Raw genomic sequence first — 18540 nt, forward strand, 5'->3', positions numbered from 1 at the left:
GGAGGGGAGAGGGGAGAAGACAACTGGTGTGTGTGTGTGGGGGGTGATGCCCCAGTTCTAGAGATTTGGACATTTACAAGCAAATAATCTGGCCAGAAATGCAGGCCCTTTGTATAGTGATAGTGGTGGTAGTGAAGGTGGTGAAGGTGGCATGTGTATGAGAGAGAGAAAGAGAGAGATTCATTTATTGATCATTTTCTTTTTTAAAAAAATATATTTTTATTGATTTTTTACAGAGAGGAAGGGAGAGGGATAGTTAGAAACATCAGTGGGAAAGAAACATCGATCAGCTGCCTCCTGCACACCCCCTACTGGGGATGTGCCCACAACCAAGGTACATGCCCTTGACCAGAATCGAACCTGGGACCTTTAAGTCCGCAGGCCAACACTCTATCCACTGACCCAAACCGGTTAGGGCCGATCATTTTCTTTATGCTAGGTCTTTCATACTTGTAATCTAATGTAAATTGTTTGCATTAGGCCCTAAAATTTATCAGGAAGGAATGATGATTGCCTAGTTCTATGGGTTTTTCATAAGGTTACATAAACATATCCAGTCCAAATCCTATCTAATAAAAGAGTAATATGCAAATTGACCATCACTTTAACGCACAAGATGTCCACCCCCATGTGGTCAAAGATGGCCACCACAAGATGGCCAGCAGGGGAAGGCAGTTGGGGAAGATCAGGCCTGCAGCGGAGGGCAATTGGGAGTGACCAGGACAGCAGGGGGAGGGCAGTTGGGGGGAACCAGGCCAGCAGGGGAAGGCAGTTGGGGGGGACCAGGCCAGCAGGGGGAGGACAGTTGGGGGGGACCAGGCCAGCAGGGGAGCAGTTAGGTGTTGATCAGGCTGGAAGGGGAATGGTTAGGGGCTGATCAGGCAGGCAGGCAGGCAAGCGGTTGGGAGCCAGCAGTCCTGAATTGTGAGAGGGATGTCTGACTGCCCATTTAGACCCGATCCCACACCGGGCAGTTGGACATCCCTAAATGGGCAGTTGGACATCCCTCAAGGGGTCCCAGATTGGAGAGGGTGCAGGCTGGGCTGAGGGACATACCCTCCTCCCCCCCGTGCATAAATTTCATGCACCGGGCCTCTAGTATATAATAAACAAGAGACCTGGTGCATGAAATTCATGTACGGATAGGGTCCCTAGGCCTGGCTGGTGATCAGGGCCGATCTGTGGGGCGACGGGCGGGGTGATCGGGGCCCCTGCTCACACCCGCGTTGGCCTGGTGCTGCCCGCTCACTGGCCCTGCTCCCCCGTCACCACCACTGGTCACCTTCTATGGGGCTACCAGCAGGGCGATCAGGGCCCCTGTTTGCACCCAGCTTGGCCTGGCACCACCCACTCACCTGCTCCACCATCCCACCATGGTCCAGTTCTTGTCGGGGCCCATTGGGGCTGGCAGCACCTCCACTGCTGTCTACTGCCAGCGCTGCATTGCCGATGCCCGCCATGTTCCGTGCCACCCCCTGGTGGTCAGTGCACATCTAACTCCTGGTTGGTCAAACTCCTGCCCATGGGGACAATTTGCATATTAGCTGTTTATTATATAGGATACTAGAGGCCCGATGCATGAAATTCGTGTAAGAGTAGGCCTTCCTTTCCCCGGCTGCTGGCACTGGCTTCCCTCTGGCACCCGGGACCCGGGCTTCCCTTGCAGAGGGAGGCCCCGCCCACCTGCCGCAGCCCACCGGTTGGTGGCCTGGGCCTCCCTCTGCGGGGCAATCATGGGGCAATGGCCAGGCCCTGACCAATCACATCGCACCTGCCTTGTCTGTCCTGTCGCCAGTGGCTGTCATAGCGTGGTCTTCTGGAAGGTCATTCAGTCTAATTAGCATATTACACTTTTATTATTATGGTTGTTCTGGTGAAATGCTACATTGTTTAATCTTTTGTTACCATAGTTAGAAAATATAGTATAGAGATGTTTTGAGCATGTGAATCCTCCTCTTCAGCTGAGGATCTTTGAGCTGCGCTTGGGCATCTCACAGACACTGCCTTCCCCACCCCCTTCAAATTGACCTGCTGCCTCAGCCTAAAGCACCCCCTCCTCCCTTTTCCAAGATTTCGCCTTGAGTTGAAGGAGTGAGCCTAGCTCTCAGCTCTACCCTGGCCGCACAATAGAAACCTGTATTGAAGGTCAGTGCTGCCTTTTGCTTACAGCTTACTATGGAGAACATAATACCACAAAAGAGCAAAGATTTGCCTGTCTTGCTTAGTGCCTTGTTTGATGCATTCATTTTTCTTCCTTGCATTCACTTTGAATCACTTTTTCATTCATCATTGAATTACTTTACTCATAAAAATGACACTATTCACCTTTGAAAATACCTTTATGGGTAGGTAGGTTGCTTGAATAATCTCTCCTCTGATTAGCTGCCTTGTTGCATAAATAGGTTTTTTTCCCCTCTGGAATTTACCAATTTATCTTTGTTTTTTTCCGGGGAGGATTTTGTTTTGTATCTGTTTTGCCTGGTGGATTTCATCTTTGAGGATTTCGTCCTGCTGAGTAGGCAAGGAGATCTTGATTGCTCAGTAAAGAGGGGGAAACAGCTTTTCTGTGGACCTGCTTTTCTGGCTAATGCAAGCTGTTAGCTCTTTGAAAAGCAGCTGCTGAAGTCTGTGCTCTAATTCCAGCAGGAGCACAGGAAAATCTCCTCCGTGTGAGTTTAAACATTCTATGGGTTGGTCATTTCAGCTTGCTGTTGTTACTGTTCCTTCCAATGTGCAGGACTACCTTTTCACTAGGCTTTTCATCATCATTAAAGATGCAAGAAGAGAGCAGGCAAGAGGAGGAGCTGTGAGCAGCTCTGCAGGGCGAAGCTAATCAAGGCAGCTGTCTCTGAATAGCTTTTCGCCCCAACGAGATGAAGCGCCTTCTTTTTATCTTACATAAGCAATCTACCAGTATTTGCAGATCCATCCCAGGCTGACCTGAATGTTCTTCCATTTCTCTGCCAGTTCTTAACCCCCAGATGCCGTTTAAGAGTCTTTCTTTTTTCATCTCTCCACTCCTAGTACTTTTCCCATTTTCTGAAATGACCTTGTATTCCATTTCAGGAGGGCTGGGGGTATTCTTTAAGAGAGATCGGATAGGAAGCTCTATTCTGGAAATGGGTCTTCATTTATTAGGGCTCTCTCTTTAACTAGGAAATACGATTTTTTAAAAATAGTTTTTAAACAAATATTTTTATTGATTTCAAGGAGGAAGGGAGAGGGAGAGAGAGATAGAAACATTAATGATGAGAAAGAATCATTGATCAGCTGCTTCCTGCACACCCCCTACTGGGGATCAAGCCCACATCCCGGGCATGTGCCCTTGTCTAGAATCGAACCCAGGACCCTTCATTCCGCAGGCCGGCACCCTATCCACTGAGCAAAACCAGCTAGGGCAGGAAATATGATTTTATATATTTAAAAATTAGCAAGTAAACAGATAATACCAGGAAAATTATTGATTTTTGAAGACTCTAAATGTGCTTTGTGAACCTAAACTATGTAAATTCTCCATGGCTTCTGGAAGAAAGGGTTGAACCCTTTTTGGAAGAAGATGAGAGGGCAAAATATGTTGGCATAGTGAATTAGATGATGACACAATAGGCTTGTGACTCTTCATACTGAGTTTTAAATTCCACAGCCTTAGTTTTTTTCATTTAGTGGCACTGAAGGGAGTTAACAGGATGAGCTCTAGAGGAGTGCCGACTTACTTTAGAACTGTCCATGTTAGAAGACATGGGATTTTGCCAGCTCTTTGGGGATTGCACCCTCTGTCCAGAGGCCCTTACAGGCTGCTCATTCTCCACTGCAGAAGTGATGGAAGCAGCAAAGGAACCGGCTTGACCTTGATGGTTACTGGTTGGTAGGAGGTGCCTAAAGGGCAGACCTTAAATCTTTAGTTAGGTGGAAATTAAAAGTGAATTTCAAATCAGTGTAATGAATGACTATAATAGTCAAGGCTAGCAAAAAAGGAAAGCCTATTTTGTGAGGCAGAGGTTTTTGTCATAGATATTTAAAAAAGAGTAGAATGACCTTTTTGGGGAAATATTCTAGAGTAAGGATCAGCAAACTTTTTTTTTTTAAAGAATAGTTTATTGATTTTTAGAGAAAGAGGAAAGGAGAGAGAGAAACTTTGCCTAATGACGTGTTCGATGCCTAGCATAGCTTGATTTCATTAAAACAACTGTTCCCCTATATAATAGACCCCCTCCCCAATGTCAAAATCCTGAGCACCCCTGAGACATAGTTTTGGGGAATTATTTGGGTGAGATTGGCATAAATCTGAGGCTATGTATAGTCTTTAGTTTCTGACTGTCTTGGTTCACATCCAAGCTCTTGGGCAAGTTACTTAACTTCTCTCTGCCTCAGTTTTCTCATCTATTTATTGATGATAATAGATTTACCTTATAGCAATGTTGTGATGCTTAAATAAGATAATACATGTTGAGAGCCTAGCTCAGAGTAAGTACTTGTAAATGTGATCTATTATTCTGTGATAGGGATCTAAAGGTCATGTAGCTGTCAAAGGTTTAGGGATATTTTATTTTATTTTATTTGTTTTTTAAAATATATTTTTATTGATTTCAAAGAGGGAGAGAGAGATAAAAACATCAATGATGACAGAGAATCATTGATTGGCTGCCTCCTGAACACCCCCCACTGGGGAACGAGACGGAAACCCAGGCATGTGCCCTTGACCAGAATCGAACCTGGGATCATTCAGTCCGCAGGCCGATGCTCTATCCACTGAGTCAAACCAGCTAGAGCAAGCATGCCAAACTCAAAGGCTAACACGGGCCAAATAAACAAGGTTTAAGTTTTTGTGGGCCACAAAAAAGCAAAAGCTTCAATTTTCATAGAAACGTAGGTTTATTTTGATAGAGACATGCTGAATACAAAGGGCTGAAGTAAATGAGTAATCGTTAACATAAAATAATAGAACATTTTAATAAAATTAATATTTTTCTTGAACATTAACTTACCAGACAATAACTGCACAAATTAATAAGTGTAATACAAATAAACCTATTTTTCTTGTTCTCTGAAAGTGAAACATTTCCTGTTGAGCTCACCAAACAAGTCAGTGCAAAACTAATGACGTGGCAGTCGGCTGCTAAAGTATTTGCTGCTGGTATTAGTGAGAGAAATGGTGCTCCTTCGTGTAAGGCGCCTAAGGGAAATGAATGCAACATGATTATAGTAATCAGTCATTAGTGAACGTTATTAATCATTAGGTATAACAGGATATTGTAAAAATTAAGTTACTAAAATTTAAAAAAATGTTTCCTACAGACCGCTGTATTGGTTGGGAAGCAAAAATATTCACGTGGGCTGCATGCGGCCTGTTGGCCATGAGTTTGACATGCTCAGGCTAGAGGGATTTAGGGATATTTTAGAAAACAAACAAATTTGGATCAGTTGGAGTGTGTGCTTCTGTTTAAAAACAATAAAAATGCTATGAAAGGAAAACTGAGAGACTTAGTAGAAGAAAAGCATCTTTAACTAAAAAGTGTAGTTGTCTTATATATTTTGTGTGTCTTAGAAAAACTTGGAGTCTGTCGGTGGGTAAGCTGCAAAATTGACTGGGGCAGAACAAACCTAATTCAAGGCTCAGTGACTTGTATTCCTAAGAATGAATCAATTAATAAGTAAAATAGTTCTTAAGTCCAAGATTAGGTTTTCTTCAGTGTGGATCAAATCCATCTATACTTTTGGCTGGTGTGAGATACAAGTGATGAGATGTGGTGTGACCATCCTTAGAACAGGTCTGGTGTGGTTCTACATTCGGAAGGAATGCCAGTTATAGAGCCTACAATGTGTGATGATGAAATTGGAAAGTTATCAGTCCCCTTGCTATTTTTTGTAGAAGAGTCCTCATGATATTTCTCAGCGGATAACCTTCTCCCATCTCTTCTTCAGTAAGAAAAACAGAAGCCATTTAATAGGCACTACCTTAATTTCTTGCCAGGAAGTATACAAACTTAAGTGCACCAGCGCCTCCTTTCTGTGGCCGTGGAATGAGAATGTTCCTTGGTGGTCTGACACCCTGCCCATCCTGCCTTTTGGGGTATTTTTATCCCATGTAACCTCAAGAACACGGGTCCACTTTTCTATTTGGGCATTTCTATTTGTTAAAACCCCAAACTCATGCACACATCTGATTCTGGAGATATGAAACAAACAATGTAAATTAAATGGGTGATGGAGGAAGGGATGATATTGTCCATACGTAATTTGAAACACTACATCAAAACCCCCTTGAAACATGCTGCCCCATCCCCAAACTCCACTCCCAAATCCCATTTCTTAGGCAGCTGTCTGATCTTTCCTTTCTCCCCATAACTTTTCCCTTCAACCTTGTTCCCTCTTTTTCTTTCTTTTCCTCCTCTCCGTTCCTGGATTTCCCACATGGCCCTTTCTTTTTTGCACAGGTAGAAATTTCATGTCTCTCTGCTTCTTCCATTTGCATCCTGATGCTATTGCTGTGCTGGGGCCCCCTACTGAGCAAATGTTATCCTTTCTGATGAAAAATCTTCAATGGCTTCCCATTGATCTAGTGTGAAGTTGCCAGACTCCTCACAGGACGCAGCATAAGCTGAATCCTGCTCGCCTCGGTCCTGCTGGTCTCCCTTACCAGTGTCATCATTGCCTAGTCTTTGTTATGGAGTTGCTCACGCTCACATGGCCCTTTACACTTGCTTTTGCCAAGCCCAGAATACTTGTTTTCCTCTAGACTTATCAACTACAGCATCCTTCTGGGCTCAGCTAGATACTGCTTTTTCATAAAGGTCTTTCCCTCACCCTCTGTAAGTTAGGTGTTCTTTCCTGTGAGTATTTTCTCAGAATAACCTTTTACTCCTCTCATCCTAATATTATCACACTTCCATTAGAGTAACTCATGAGGGTAGGGCCAAGTTCATCCTGGTCAACCATTTCATTCCCATCACTCAGCAAAGTGCATGGCACACAGAAGGTTCTTCATCAATATTCCTTGGATAGATAATTACATTTAAAATATATCTCTATTTTTTAATGTTTGATTACTTCAAACACATCTAAGTTTATACCTTTTTATATGGCTTAAAACCCTCAGAACTTTTACTTTATAAAAAGGAACAAGTGTAGATCAACCTTGGAAAATTTATGCTGTCTTTTCATTTGCAGTTTTCTGTTTGTACCCTATTTATACATTTTTTATGGCTTAGGATTATAATATTTTTAGAGTAGAGTATCTGTAAAATATATATTTTTAGTTATTCTTCTCCAGGATAAAGGATTAAACTAAAGATTAAAAGAGAATTTCCACTGAACTTCGGTATCATGGCAGCATTTGTGGAGTACTTACTATTTGCGGGCTGCTTTGGTCTTTTCTTCAGTGAACCCTAAGGAGTGCAGGGATAATGTTTAGCATATTTTATATGTACATTTTTTCTTTTCTTTTTCTGCCTTAGACAACCATGCCCAGCAGTGGAATCTCAAAATAGAGTCTTCTTTTGATGTTGTCAGCTCAAAGCCAATCCCTGGTCAAGTGATCATAGAAATCCCTAAATTGCAAACACAGCGGACATACAGCATCGAACTTCGGCCTGGGAAAAGGATTGTTAAGCTCTCTGTGAAAATTAACAAGGTGAATGATGGTACTTCCTGAGAAGCATGAGATAAAAAGCAATATTATTCAAAAGAAATGGTCAGAAAGAAGGGTCTGAGTAAAAAAAAAAAATGTACTTTTTTACTTTTCTCCTTTACTTTTAACCTCTCATATATTTTGTTTATGTGCAAGCTATGGAATGATTTTCCCAGATTTTAAGATCTAGAGATGGAAAATATGTGCTAAACTTGGCATTCTTTTTTTTTTCCCAAGAAGCCAGGTGTGTTGTATTTTAATTTTTTTGCGGTATTCTAAATCCAAAATATATTGTAAGCATTATATTTAAATATAGTGATTATTTTTGGTACTTGTAAATTATTTTGAGTGTTTGTGCTTGTTTTACATGCAGAATTCTAATTCCATGATCTTTCATGGGTATATGTACGCTAGACTTTACCTTTTCTTTTAAAAAATTCCTCTGATCATTGTGAATGGAAGAGGATGGAACAAATCAGCATTCATTAACTGTTCAGATAAAGTAAGAACTCAAAACAATTTCTAGTTTTGGGCTTAAAACAAGAGTCAGCCTCAAAGTTCAATTCTAAATGTTAAATAATGTAGAATAAATGTAAGCTTGAGTAATAGAAATGGGAAGAGTTGTTTACTGAATTTCCACGTTATCCTGTGTGTCCCCCTCCCCCCCCCCCCTTTTGGCATATTAATCCATGTTACATTCCTAAAATGTTGACTTGTAACTATGATCTATGTATTGATATAATTTGGCCTACTCTAGGGAGGGAGATTTATATTGTTTAGAACCTAGAATTTCTATGAGAAATAGATATAAATGCTCTGAATCAGCATGTTATTTTGCTGAAAATATGCCACAGATTACTTAGAATGACGTTTATTTTTTCTTAAAAGAAAATTACTGTAGAAACTTGGTGGCCTCGTGGACATGGAAACCAGACAGGGTACAACATGACAGTTCTTTTTAAACTGAATGGAGGCTTAACAATTAAAAAATCAGCTAAGGTAAGCAAATATTTGAAATATTTTTGTGAAAAAAGTTTATTTATTACTAAAACAACAATACAGATCTTTGTAGGAAAAGAAGAAACCAATAACATTCCTGTAACCCCACCACCCAGGGATAATCATGAGTAACAGGTATAGACATTCAAATGCTTGTGTGTGTGTGTGTGTGTGTGTATGCGTGTATAGTAAGTCCTTGCTAACATCGTCATTAAGTTATGTGACTTAAGTGAAATGATGTATAATGAATCCATTTTTACCAGAGGCTAATTGATAAAAACAAGAGTTAAGTTCTTATGGTACTTAACAGTGAAATGATGTTGAACAAAATGATGTCATTTGAGGGCTTATTGTATTTATATTTTTAAATAAATTGGACTTTACATATTAATTGTTGTTTTAAAATATAATTTATTTAATTGTACATTTATATAATTTAATTTTTAAAAATAATTAAAACATTTTTTCAGTAATAATTTACATACACTGTTACATTAGTTTCAGGTGTACAACATAGTGACTAGACATTTATATAGTAACAGGAAGTAATCATCTCGATAAGTCTAACATTATTATACTTATAAATATTTTTCTACTGTTTTTAAAAAAATATATTTTATTGATTTTAGAGAGGAAGGAAGAGGGATAGAGAGTTAGAAACATCAATGAGAGAGAAACATCGATCAGCTGCCTCCTGCACACCCTCCACTGGGGATGTGCCTGCAACCAAGGTACATGACCTTGACCGGAATCGAACCTGGGACCCTTCAGTCCGCAGGCCGATGCCCCATCCACGGATCCAAACCGATCAGGGCTCTACTGTGTTTTTAAATTACTTTATATCAGAGTAATACATATATATAATTTTAAAGCTCAAATATTTCTATAGGTTTATGTGAAAAATAGAATCCTTTGCCCAGCCCTTCCGATTTCTATTTCCTGCTCTCAGAATTAATACTTTAAAACTTTTGCTTATTTCTCGTGCCTGTTTACCTATATTTTCCCAAATAACATGATTTTAGTGGTGTTTTCTACTTTTTCAGCTTTGTATATTATCTGTTGATTTCTAACCTAACGGAGGAGGCTATAGCTCTCTTACATGATTCTCTGATGATGCCTGCTTGGCTCACGAATACACATTTGCCTTCCTCTGCCCTCCCAAAGTATTTTTGTTAACTCAATATTCAGTGTTTACATGATTATATTATGGAAATATTGTTCAAAGCTGAACCTCATGGTGTACTAAAATTGTATTTCCTTTCTTATGCAACTTTCTGTTTGCCTTAGAGTTAATAATTACCTCATGTTTGTTTGTTTTCTCTTTACTTTCCTCTCAATCATACACAAACACTCTTAGATACTTGAATACCTTTTAAATAAATATAGTCATATTCCTTAGGTAATCTATCCCCACTGTTTATTATTACTGTTATTATTCTTTGAATTTTTGTTATTTTTCGAAACACTCCTAGAGCCATTTTCTCATTTCCCTGATCTTGCTCGGTTACTCTCTGGACATTCTGCTTAACTGTTGTCCTGGAACTTCCTTTCATTATCATTATAGGAATCACCGTCACCTGTCTTCTAGGTATTTTAGGTATTTCTTTCATCTTTTTCCTGAATTAAATATGGAACCCTTTTCGTTAAACCTATACTTCTCGTTTTCTTTTTTGACTTTACACTTTTGGTGAAACACTTTTTTTCAATAGATTCCTGAGGTTGGATGTGTGGGAAATGACATTTTGAAAACTTGTAAATATGCAAATATGTAAAGTTTATCTTCACAGTACTGGATAGTTGGTCGTGTTTATTAGAAGGCTAAGTTGGAAATCTTTTTTCCCCCCAAATTTTTGAAGTCATTATCTTTGAGCTTTTAGTATTTTTGTTTTGAAATGTACTTACATTTTAATTTCTGCTTTCTTATGTAGAGCTGTTTTTGTTTGCTTCTGGAAGTTTTTAGGATTTCTTTATCTCTGATAACCTAAAATTTGAAACTTTGAAAATGAGTAGATTTTTATTGTTGTGCTAGTCATCTTGTGAGCTTTTCTGATATAGAAACTCAATCTGGAAATTGTCTTGTATTTTTTATAATTTTTCATTTGTTATCTTTGTTGTGTTTTTCTGGTACAACTATTAATCAGATATTGGATCTCCTGGACTGAACAGTATTGTTAGATTTTTCTTCTATATTTCATCTCACTTTTAAAATTCTATCCTTTGGGAGAGTTGCTTGATTTCATATTCAGTTTTTAAAATTAGATATTTTATTTTTATCACTTAAAATTTTTCTCAAGAGTTTTAAATTTTACTTTAAAAATTGTAAACTGTTTGTATTTTATGGTTGTAATATATTCTCATTTCTCTTAAAATGTTAATTATTAGTAGTATTTTTGGAGTTTTCTCTGCATCGCCCCCTTCCCCCATATTCCTTTACTTCTTCTATTTGTTTTGGTCTCATTGTCCCCATTAGAGACTTTTCTTGAATATTCAGTTGTCCTTGGTGTTCATCCATTCTGAAGATTAAGACACAGAATTGCAGATGCGAAGCCCTATATGTGCTGCAATGTTAGGTATTCCTGTGGAAACCAGCTTTATCATGGGATGATGGCCACATGTCAGTTGCTATAGCTGGTGTGTGTGTGTTTGCTTAGCTTTGTCAATGAGGACATTCTCCAGTCTCTTGCCTGGGGAGTGTAAGACTGGTCGTTACCATTCAGGGAGTCTATTGGCTGCAGGGGATCAAAGTTCTTACCATCGACCACAGAGTTCCATCTTGCAGTGGGCTCCCCATCCTCAGCCTCTCTGATTGGGAAAGGCAAAATAATAGTGAGCTTCAGAATCCCTTCTTCAAAACAATGTACTTGAGTTTTGTTTTTAGAATAAAACATCTTAAAGGTCATTACACATGAAACTGTCTCTCCATGTCACTTTAGAAATCGTAAAATTGAGCCAGGATTGGAACTGGAGCTATCTAGAGAGGACAGTGGGGGAAAGCAGCCTCTGTCCTCTAGTAATACTCCCAAGGTGCCACTAGAGAAGGACCTGTCTTCCTTCCCACACTCCCCTCCCCCATAAATCAGGACTGATATTTAAAAACAACAACAACAACAAAACAAACCACAGTAAGATGTTTCCTCCTGAAGACATAACCACTTGTTTTGCCTCCATGTCTATGAGTAAACCTTATGATAACCTCAGCTAGAGAATATTGAAAGGAGCATTTTAACTTTAGTCTAAAGAAAATACTGGCTCCTGCCTGGTTTGGGATGCAGCACTAAGGGTTGGGAAGAACAGCACTTTGGTATTTAGTATAGGTTACTTCTTTAGTTCTTTAAATTCCATTTTCTTATGTGTAACATGGGACAGTAAAGCTGAGGTAGCTTGGATGGTATATAATAAGTAGTAGCGATGTTCATCTTCCTAGATTTCCTCCTCCTTGCACACCAGCCTTTGGTGTTTGTAGTTGGCTCGGGTTGTACCCTGGTGTCACCCCTCCTATGTTATATTGCCTCTCCCCTGGGTCAGGTACCATAATAAGCTTGGTGATATACCCTTCAGGAGTTCATTTTCTATTTTCCCTTTTTTAAATCATGCCTCTATATTTTCTTGGACATTGTGAGTGTGTGTCCATATCATATATAGGGAGAATGTTGTAGAGCTGCCTAAAGAGCCTAAACATTCTCTCTCTCTCTCTCTCTCTCTCTCTCTCTCTCTCTCTCTCTCCCTCTCTCTCTTCTAAACATTCACTCTTATTCTAACCCTTTTGGCCAAAAACCTGTGCTCTCTCACATGTTGAGTCTGTTTTGTGTCACCTTCATGAAAGTGTAAAAATGGATGAGTCATACCAACTTACCGCAGAGAAAGAAGGGGAACTCCTGTGGTTTTTTGTTTGTTTGTGGGAAATAATTATTCTTCACTCAGGCTAGTATGGGTGCATCATATTAAAATGTTACTCTTTGACCAGCAACAGGAGTGAAGGAAGATGTATTGCTTCATGCCTTGTGTTAATGCATGTTTGTGAAATGTGCCCTTTGACTGTGGCTGCTGTGGAGTTTGTTATTTTTGAGGCTCATTTGTTCACTAACTACTTAGGGAGAGCTATCACATTTCAGTTCCTTTGCTAGGCTTTGGCGCTAGAGTAGTGCATAAGACACTGCTTCCATTTCACTTTGAGATCAGAATAAAAGAATTTGGTTGGGAAATTAAATAATTAAACAAACAATTGCAATAGAGCGTGACAAGCACTCTAGAGAAATGTAGAGTACTGTGGAAACACGGAGCAGGGGCATTCTTGGACAATTCCCAGAGAAGGTGATGTCTGTGTCCTGAGGGATATGTAGAATTTGACCAAACAACAAAGAGTCAGAGGTATAAGAATATATCAAGGCCTGGGGATTCGAAGAAATAGTGTGTGTTTGTGGAGGTGAAAGAAATGTCGTGTGGCTGTTTGAGTTTGAACAAGGAATGGTGTAAAGGTAGGCAGGGCAAGATCATGCAGGGCCTTATAAGCCATGGGCAGGAGCGAGGCTGTCCTGAGGGCAATGCGAATTCTTTCAAGGGTTTTAAGGAGAGACCATATTTGTCTTACACAGATTGTGTAGATCAGATTGGAGGAATGACAAGAGGGGGAGGCCAGTTGGAAGACGATGGTGGTAATTTAGGTACAAGATGATGATTTACTCACTCTATAGAATTGCTGAGGACATAGATTTAGGAGAGATTAGAAGGTAATACCGTGAGGCTTGATGCTGTGGGGATGGGAGAAAAGTGAGTTAAGAATGGTTCTTTAGTTGCTGGTTTGGGCCACTGAACAGTTGGCAATTCTGTTCTTGGAGTTACAGTACTCAGAAAGAAGAGCAGGTTAGAGGGGGTTGGATAGGGTGGAAATTATTTCTGTGTTAGATGTGTTTTTGTGTGAAGTGACTGAGAGATAGCCAAGGAATAATATTTGATGGGCATTTCATTATATAGGTCTGGAGCTCAGGAATCAGATCTGGGTTAAAGCTATAGATGGGTAAGTCAACAGAATAAGAGATAATTGTAGCCATGGGAAGGGATGAACTACTTCAGGGAATCATAATAATTAATCATGAGAGGAGAAAATAAGCCCATAGAGGAATTAAGAAGGAATAGCCAATGAGACAGATGGGGGAGTTGCAGAAGCCAGAGAAAGAATAAGAAGCAGAGAATGTTCAAAGAGCATAAAATGCTTTGTGGAGCTCAATTTAGAAAAGGAGTGAGAAAGATCCTTTAGATTTAGCAATAGGGAGTTGACTGATGACCTTGACCAGAATGGAAATCAGATAGCAGTGGGTAGAGGAATGACTGAAGGTGAGGAAGTAGAGACAGTGAGTATAGGCAACTCTTGAAAAATAGTTGATGAGAACCACACCTGAGCCAGGGGGCAGTGATGGCTATTTGGGGTCAGGAGATTGGCTACATATAGGGAACTATCCAAGTAAGTATATTAAAGTACTGAGAGCCAGCCTTTTCATGAATGCAGAAAGGTGATAATACATATAGAAAGGGAAAAAGCTAGAATGGATTGGAATTTGAGCTAATAGTGTGAACTCATGATTTTCAGTATATGTAGATAGATATAGAAATAAGTATAGATGTAATTGTGTGTGTGTGTGTGTGTGTGTGTGTGTGTATTTGCAGACACACACATTTTCAAGCTCTCTTTAGGCCTTCCCAGAGAGCCTAGAAAGAGTGGCACTCTGGTAGCAATGAACAGAGATAGCATCCAAATCTTGGTTTTTGGATACCATTTTCTACTAAGAGGCATCAGGGCTCTTTGGAGAAATAACTGATTTGGGGGATGAAGCCTAGAATATATTGCTGCCTAGAAAGTTAAGAAGGTACTCAAGAATGATGGACCAGATCAAAAGGGACACAGGAGTCAGTTTAATGTGCTTCCAATGGCCAAATCTGAGAGAATTTGAGTGTTAAAATAAAGAATGGTGGTAAAAGAGTATAACCCATTTAACATAGTAACAATCCTTGAGCACACTGATATAAATAAACTAGTGACCTGGTGCATGAAATTTGTGCACGGGGGAGGGGGTGTGTGTGTCCCTCAGCCCAGCCTGCACCCTCTCACAATCTGGGACCGCTGGCTCCTAACTGCTTGCCTGCCTGCCTGCCTGATTGCCCCTAACCACTTCTGCCTGCCAGCCTGATCGCCCCCTAACCGCTCCCCTGCTGGCCCAGTTGACGCTTAACTGCTCCCCTGCAGGCCCGATCGCCCCCAACTGCCCTCCCCTGCTGGTCCAATTGCCCCCAACTTCTCTCCCCTGCCAGCCTGATCGCCCACAACTGCCCTCCCCTGCCGCGACCCGCCTCCTCCATTGGGACCCGCCTCCTCTGCACGAGGCAGCAGAGACACCGGGACCAGCTTCCTCCGTGCTGCATCGCGCGGAGCTATGGGACCCCCAGGCCTCACCTTGCATGGAGCAGCTGCTGGACCCCGCCTCCGCTGTGCACGTGGCCATCTTGTCACGGTCATCTTGTGGCAGCCATCTTATGGCGACATCATGCGCGAGGGCCCCTAGGCTTTTATTAGTATAGATACATGAATAAGTCAATGAGAAAAAGGAAAGATATTCCTCAAAGTGGAATGCCAACTAATAAATGTAGAAGAAGCAATAGAACTAGAATAAGAATCATTTGATAACTATCATAGTTATAAGTAATTCAGGCAAGAAATATGAATGAATGCTAAAACTAGAGGGTAAAGTGGCATGGAATATGGGACATTTCTCTAGACTCAAAGCATCTATCTCTCAACAAAATATTTATTAATTATATTGGAGAAAAAAATACAGTGAAGAAATCCAGCAGACACCATCTTGATTTAGTGATTAAGGTTATCACCACCAGTGAGGAAAAGTGACATGTTATCTACCTGTCAGACTGCAACGAGAGGAATCCAGCATCAATTCTGTGCTAGTCCTGCCAAAGAGATAACCTGGATCTATCGTGAGGAAGCATCAGATAGTCTCAAATTGAGCTTCATTAGCGAAAGTCTTCAAATCTACTTCGATCTACTGTAATCTTTGGAAGTAACAAGGGAAAACCAAGGAACTGTTCCACATTGAAAAAGACTAGAGAGATGTAACAGCTGGGTACAGTACCTGAATTTTTCCCCCTATAAACAATGTCATTGGGCAACTGACCAAACTTGAATGGGGTCTCTACATGAAGGGCATTCAGGAGTTCTTTGTACTGTCACTGCAACTTTTCTATAAGTTTAAAATTGTTTCAACACAAAATAGGACATCATTAAAAGAATGAAAAGCAGTGCAACAAAATCCTGATGGAAGGGGCCAGTAGACAGGGAAGGACTGAAAATAGCTCAAAATTAGAGAGAAAGTGGAGAGGGTAAGGTCCCTGATAAGTAGGGGAGGATGGCACCACCACCCTAGAGCATGGACTCACTTGGAGATGAAAGGCTGTTTTTGTCATAGGGACAAAAGGTAAAATAACATGGAGAGGGAAACATGGAGCTTGTGGATAGATCTGTAGGACCACTTAAGGTATATTGGGAATTGTAAACTCTTCTTTAGGAGCAAAAAGTGAACCTAAGAAAGTTTAGGGAGTTCTTCTGGTCAGATCACTTTTTTCTTTCCTGGGAACTAGGATGTAGTGTTGCCTGCTGAATGTAATGGCGGGGGAGGTGGGAGGGAAGCAAGTTAGAAATCTGAGGAAAGCGAAGGCTTGAGATAGCCACTGTGGACCAAGTGCTTGAAAGGGCTAAGTCAGTGGTTGGCAAACTCATTAGTCAACAGAGCCAAATATCAACAGTACAACGATTAAAATTTCTTTGGAGAGCCAGATTTTTTAAACTTAAACTATATAGGTAGGTACATTGTTATTAACTTAATTAGGGTACTCCTAAGGCTTAGGAAGAGCCACACTCAAGGGGCCAAAGAGCCGCATGTGGCTAAAGCAACATGATAGGATTGTGAGGCAGCATTGAGGGCCCAATTGAGATTGAAAACTGTGAATCTCTTTATCTGAGAGTCAGAATACCTTGACTTGAAAGAACTATTGATTTCTGATTGTGCTACATTAGGCTGGTTTGGTGGTGTTTTGTAAGACATCATAGGTATGTGATTTGATTTGAAATTGTTTTCTGGGCCTTCTGCCTACCCTGCTTGTACACATCCCAATTAAATCTCTTGTATTTGAGCAATACTTTAAAGGTTTGGGTCCCAAACGAGGTATCATTCTCTGCTATGGTTTTTAAAATTATCTTATTTCTAAAATGTATAGGAGCACTAGTTGGTATGGCTCAGTTGGTTGGGCATTGTCTTGTGCACCAAGAGATTGCCAGGTCTATTCCTGGTCAACAGCATATGCCTGGATCATGGGCTTGATCCCCAGTAGAGAGTGTGCAGGAGGCAGCTGATCGATGTTTCTCTGTCCCCCTCCCCCCCTTTCCCTCCCTCTCCCTTCCTCTCTCTCTAAAAAGCAATATACTATTCTTTAAAAAAAAAACACAAAAAATGTTATAAGATCAATAATGGCATATTATGTAGGAATATTAAGGTGCTATTTTATTTAGCCTGTTAAAACCTTCCTACAACATTTTAGTCAGCTTTGCAGTCTGCTCATTTAGAAGGTTCAGAGGAGAGCCATGAAGGCGATTAAAGGAAGAGGGGACAAAAGGATAAGATAATTTAACTTCAAGGAAAGCTGAGGACATGCTTGCTCATTCTTTAGGTTGTTATTTTTTCATTCATCCGTCATAGGGTAGGTGTGGAGGAGGAAGTGGTTATTCATGGGAAAGGCTATGTGACAGCCATGGTTGTTTATACTAGAGCAGTGGTCGGCAAACTGGCCCCTTGAGTGTGGCTCTTTCACAAAATACAACGTGCGGTTGCGCACGTACAGTGCGATTGAAACTTCGTGGCCCATGCCATGGGGCCAAAGAGCCGCATGTGGCTCGCAAGCCGTGGTTTGCCGACCACTGTACTAGAGTGGTGTAACTGAGGAACATCTCAGAATTTATTTGCAGTGGGAACTTTGAATAGTATTTATGTTCATTTGCCCATTTGACTGAGATGTCAGAGGTTGGATTGAATGAACTCTTGCCTCCCCAAAAGAAGACAACAGAATGATGCAAAAATCTGAGCTTTTTGCAAGTTTTGGGATTCAATGTTTGCTTTGATATTTAGATAAAAAGTATAGATTAGAGAGAGAATATTTAATTCACCCTTGTTTGCATCCAGGGTGGGCCTTTGAGGGAATTCAGTTTCTCACCAGTCCTAAGTTTCTTAGTGTTTCAGATGATTTCAGACTTGCCACTGTTTCAGCAAGCAAGAAATTTGACTGCTACTTGCCATCATTATCTGTGTTCTGGCCCTTAATCTTATTTCTTTCCAGCCTTTATTTGTTGGGAATGTGTCAGATCCAGGTTTCTTTTTATTTTTTATTTATTGTGAAGTATAACGCATATACAGAAAAGTACATAATGTGGAGAAATGCTTAATGAATGATTACAAAATGACCACTTATGTAACCATCATCCTGATCAAGAAATACTACATCACTAGAACCTCAGTAGCCCCCTACCCACCTCTCCTTCGAAAGATCCATTCCCCTGACTTTTAACACTATAGCTTGTTTCTGCCTGTTTTTAAACTTTACATATGTGGAACCATATAGTATGCATTATTTTGTGTCTGGCCAATTTGGCTTAACATTATATTTGTGACATTTAATATGTTGTTGTGTATAGCTGTTCCATGTTTATTTACACTGTTGTATAATATTTTCTTGTATTGCACATACTGCTATTGCAATTTGGATAGTTTCCAGTCTTGGCTATTCTGAGTATTGCTGCTCTGAGCATTAACGACATGGTGCTCCAAGTACATACAGCATTTCTGCTGGAAGTGGGATTGCTG

The 18540-nt window shown here is 40.4% G+C and overlaps 1 protein-coding gene across 1 annotated transcript in view; it reads left to right on the forward strand.

The window, feature by feature from the left end:
- Window positions 1-18540, forward strand: part of MANBA (mannosidase beta) — a 105255-nt gene that overhangs the window by 32599 nt on the left and 54116 nt on the right. Inside the window, exons 6-7 of the mRNA XM_070391995.1 lie at window positions 7455-7630; window positions 8516-8626. Of these exons, the coding sequence (XP_070248096.1) occupies window positions 7455-7630; window positions 8516-8626 (287 nt within the window). The remainder of the gene's footprint in view (window positions 1-7454; window positions 7631-8515; window positions 8627-18540) is intronic.

Source organism: Myotis yumanensis, unplaced genomic scaffold, assembly GCF_028538775.1.
Source record: "Myotis yumanensis isolate MYYU_CA2020_CCGP unplaced genomic scaffold, mMyoYum1.0.hap1 SCAF_1, whole genome shotgun sequence".
Lineage (NCBI taxonomy): Eukaryota > Metazoa > Chordata > Mammalia > Chiroptera > Vespertilionidae > Myotis > Myotis yumanensis.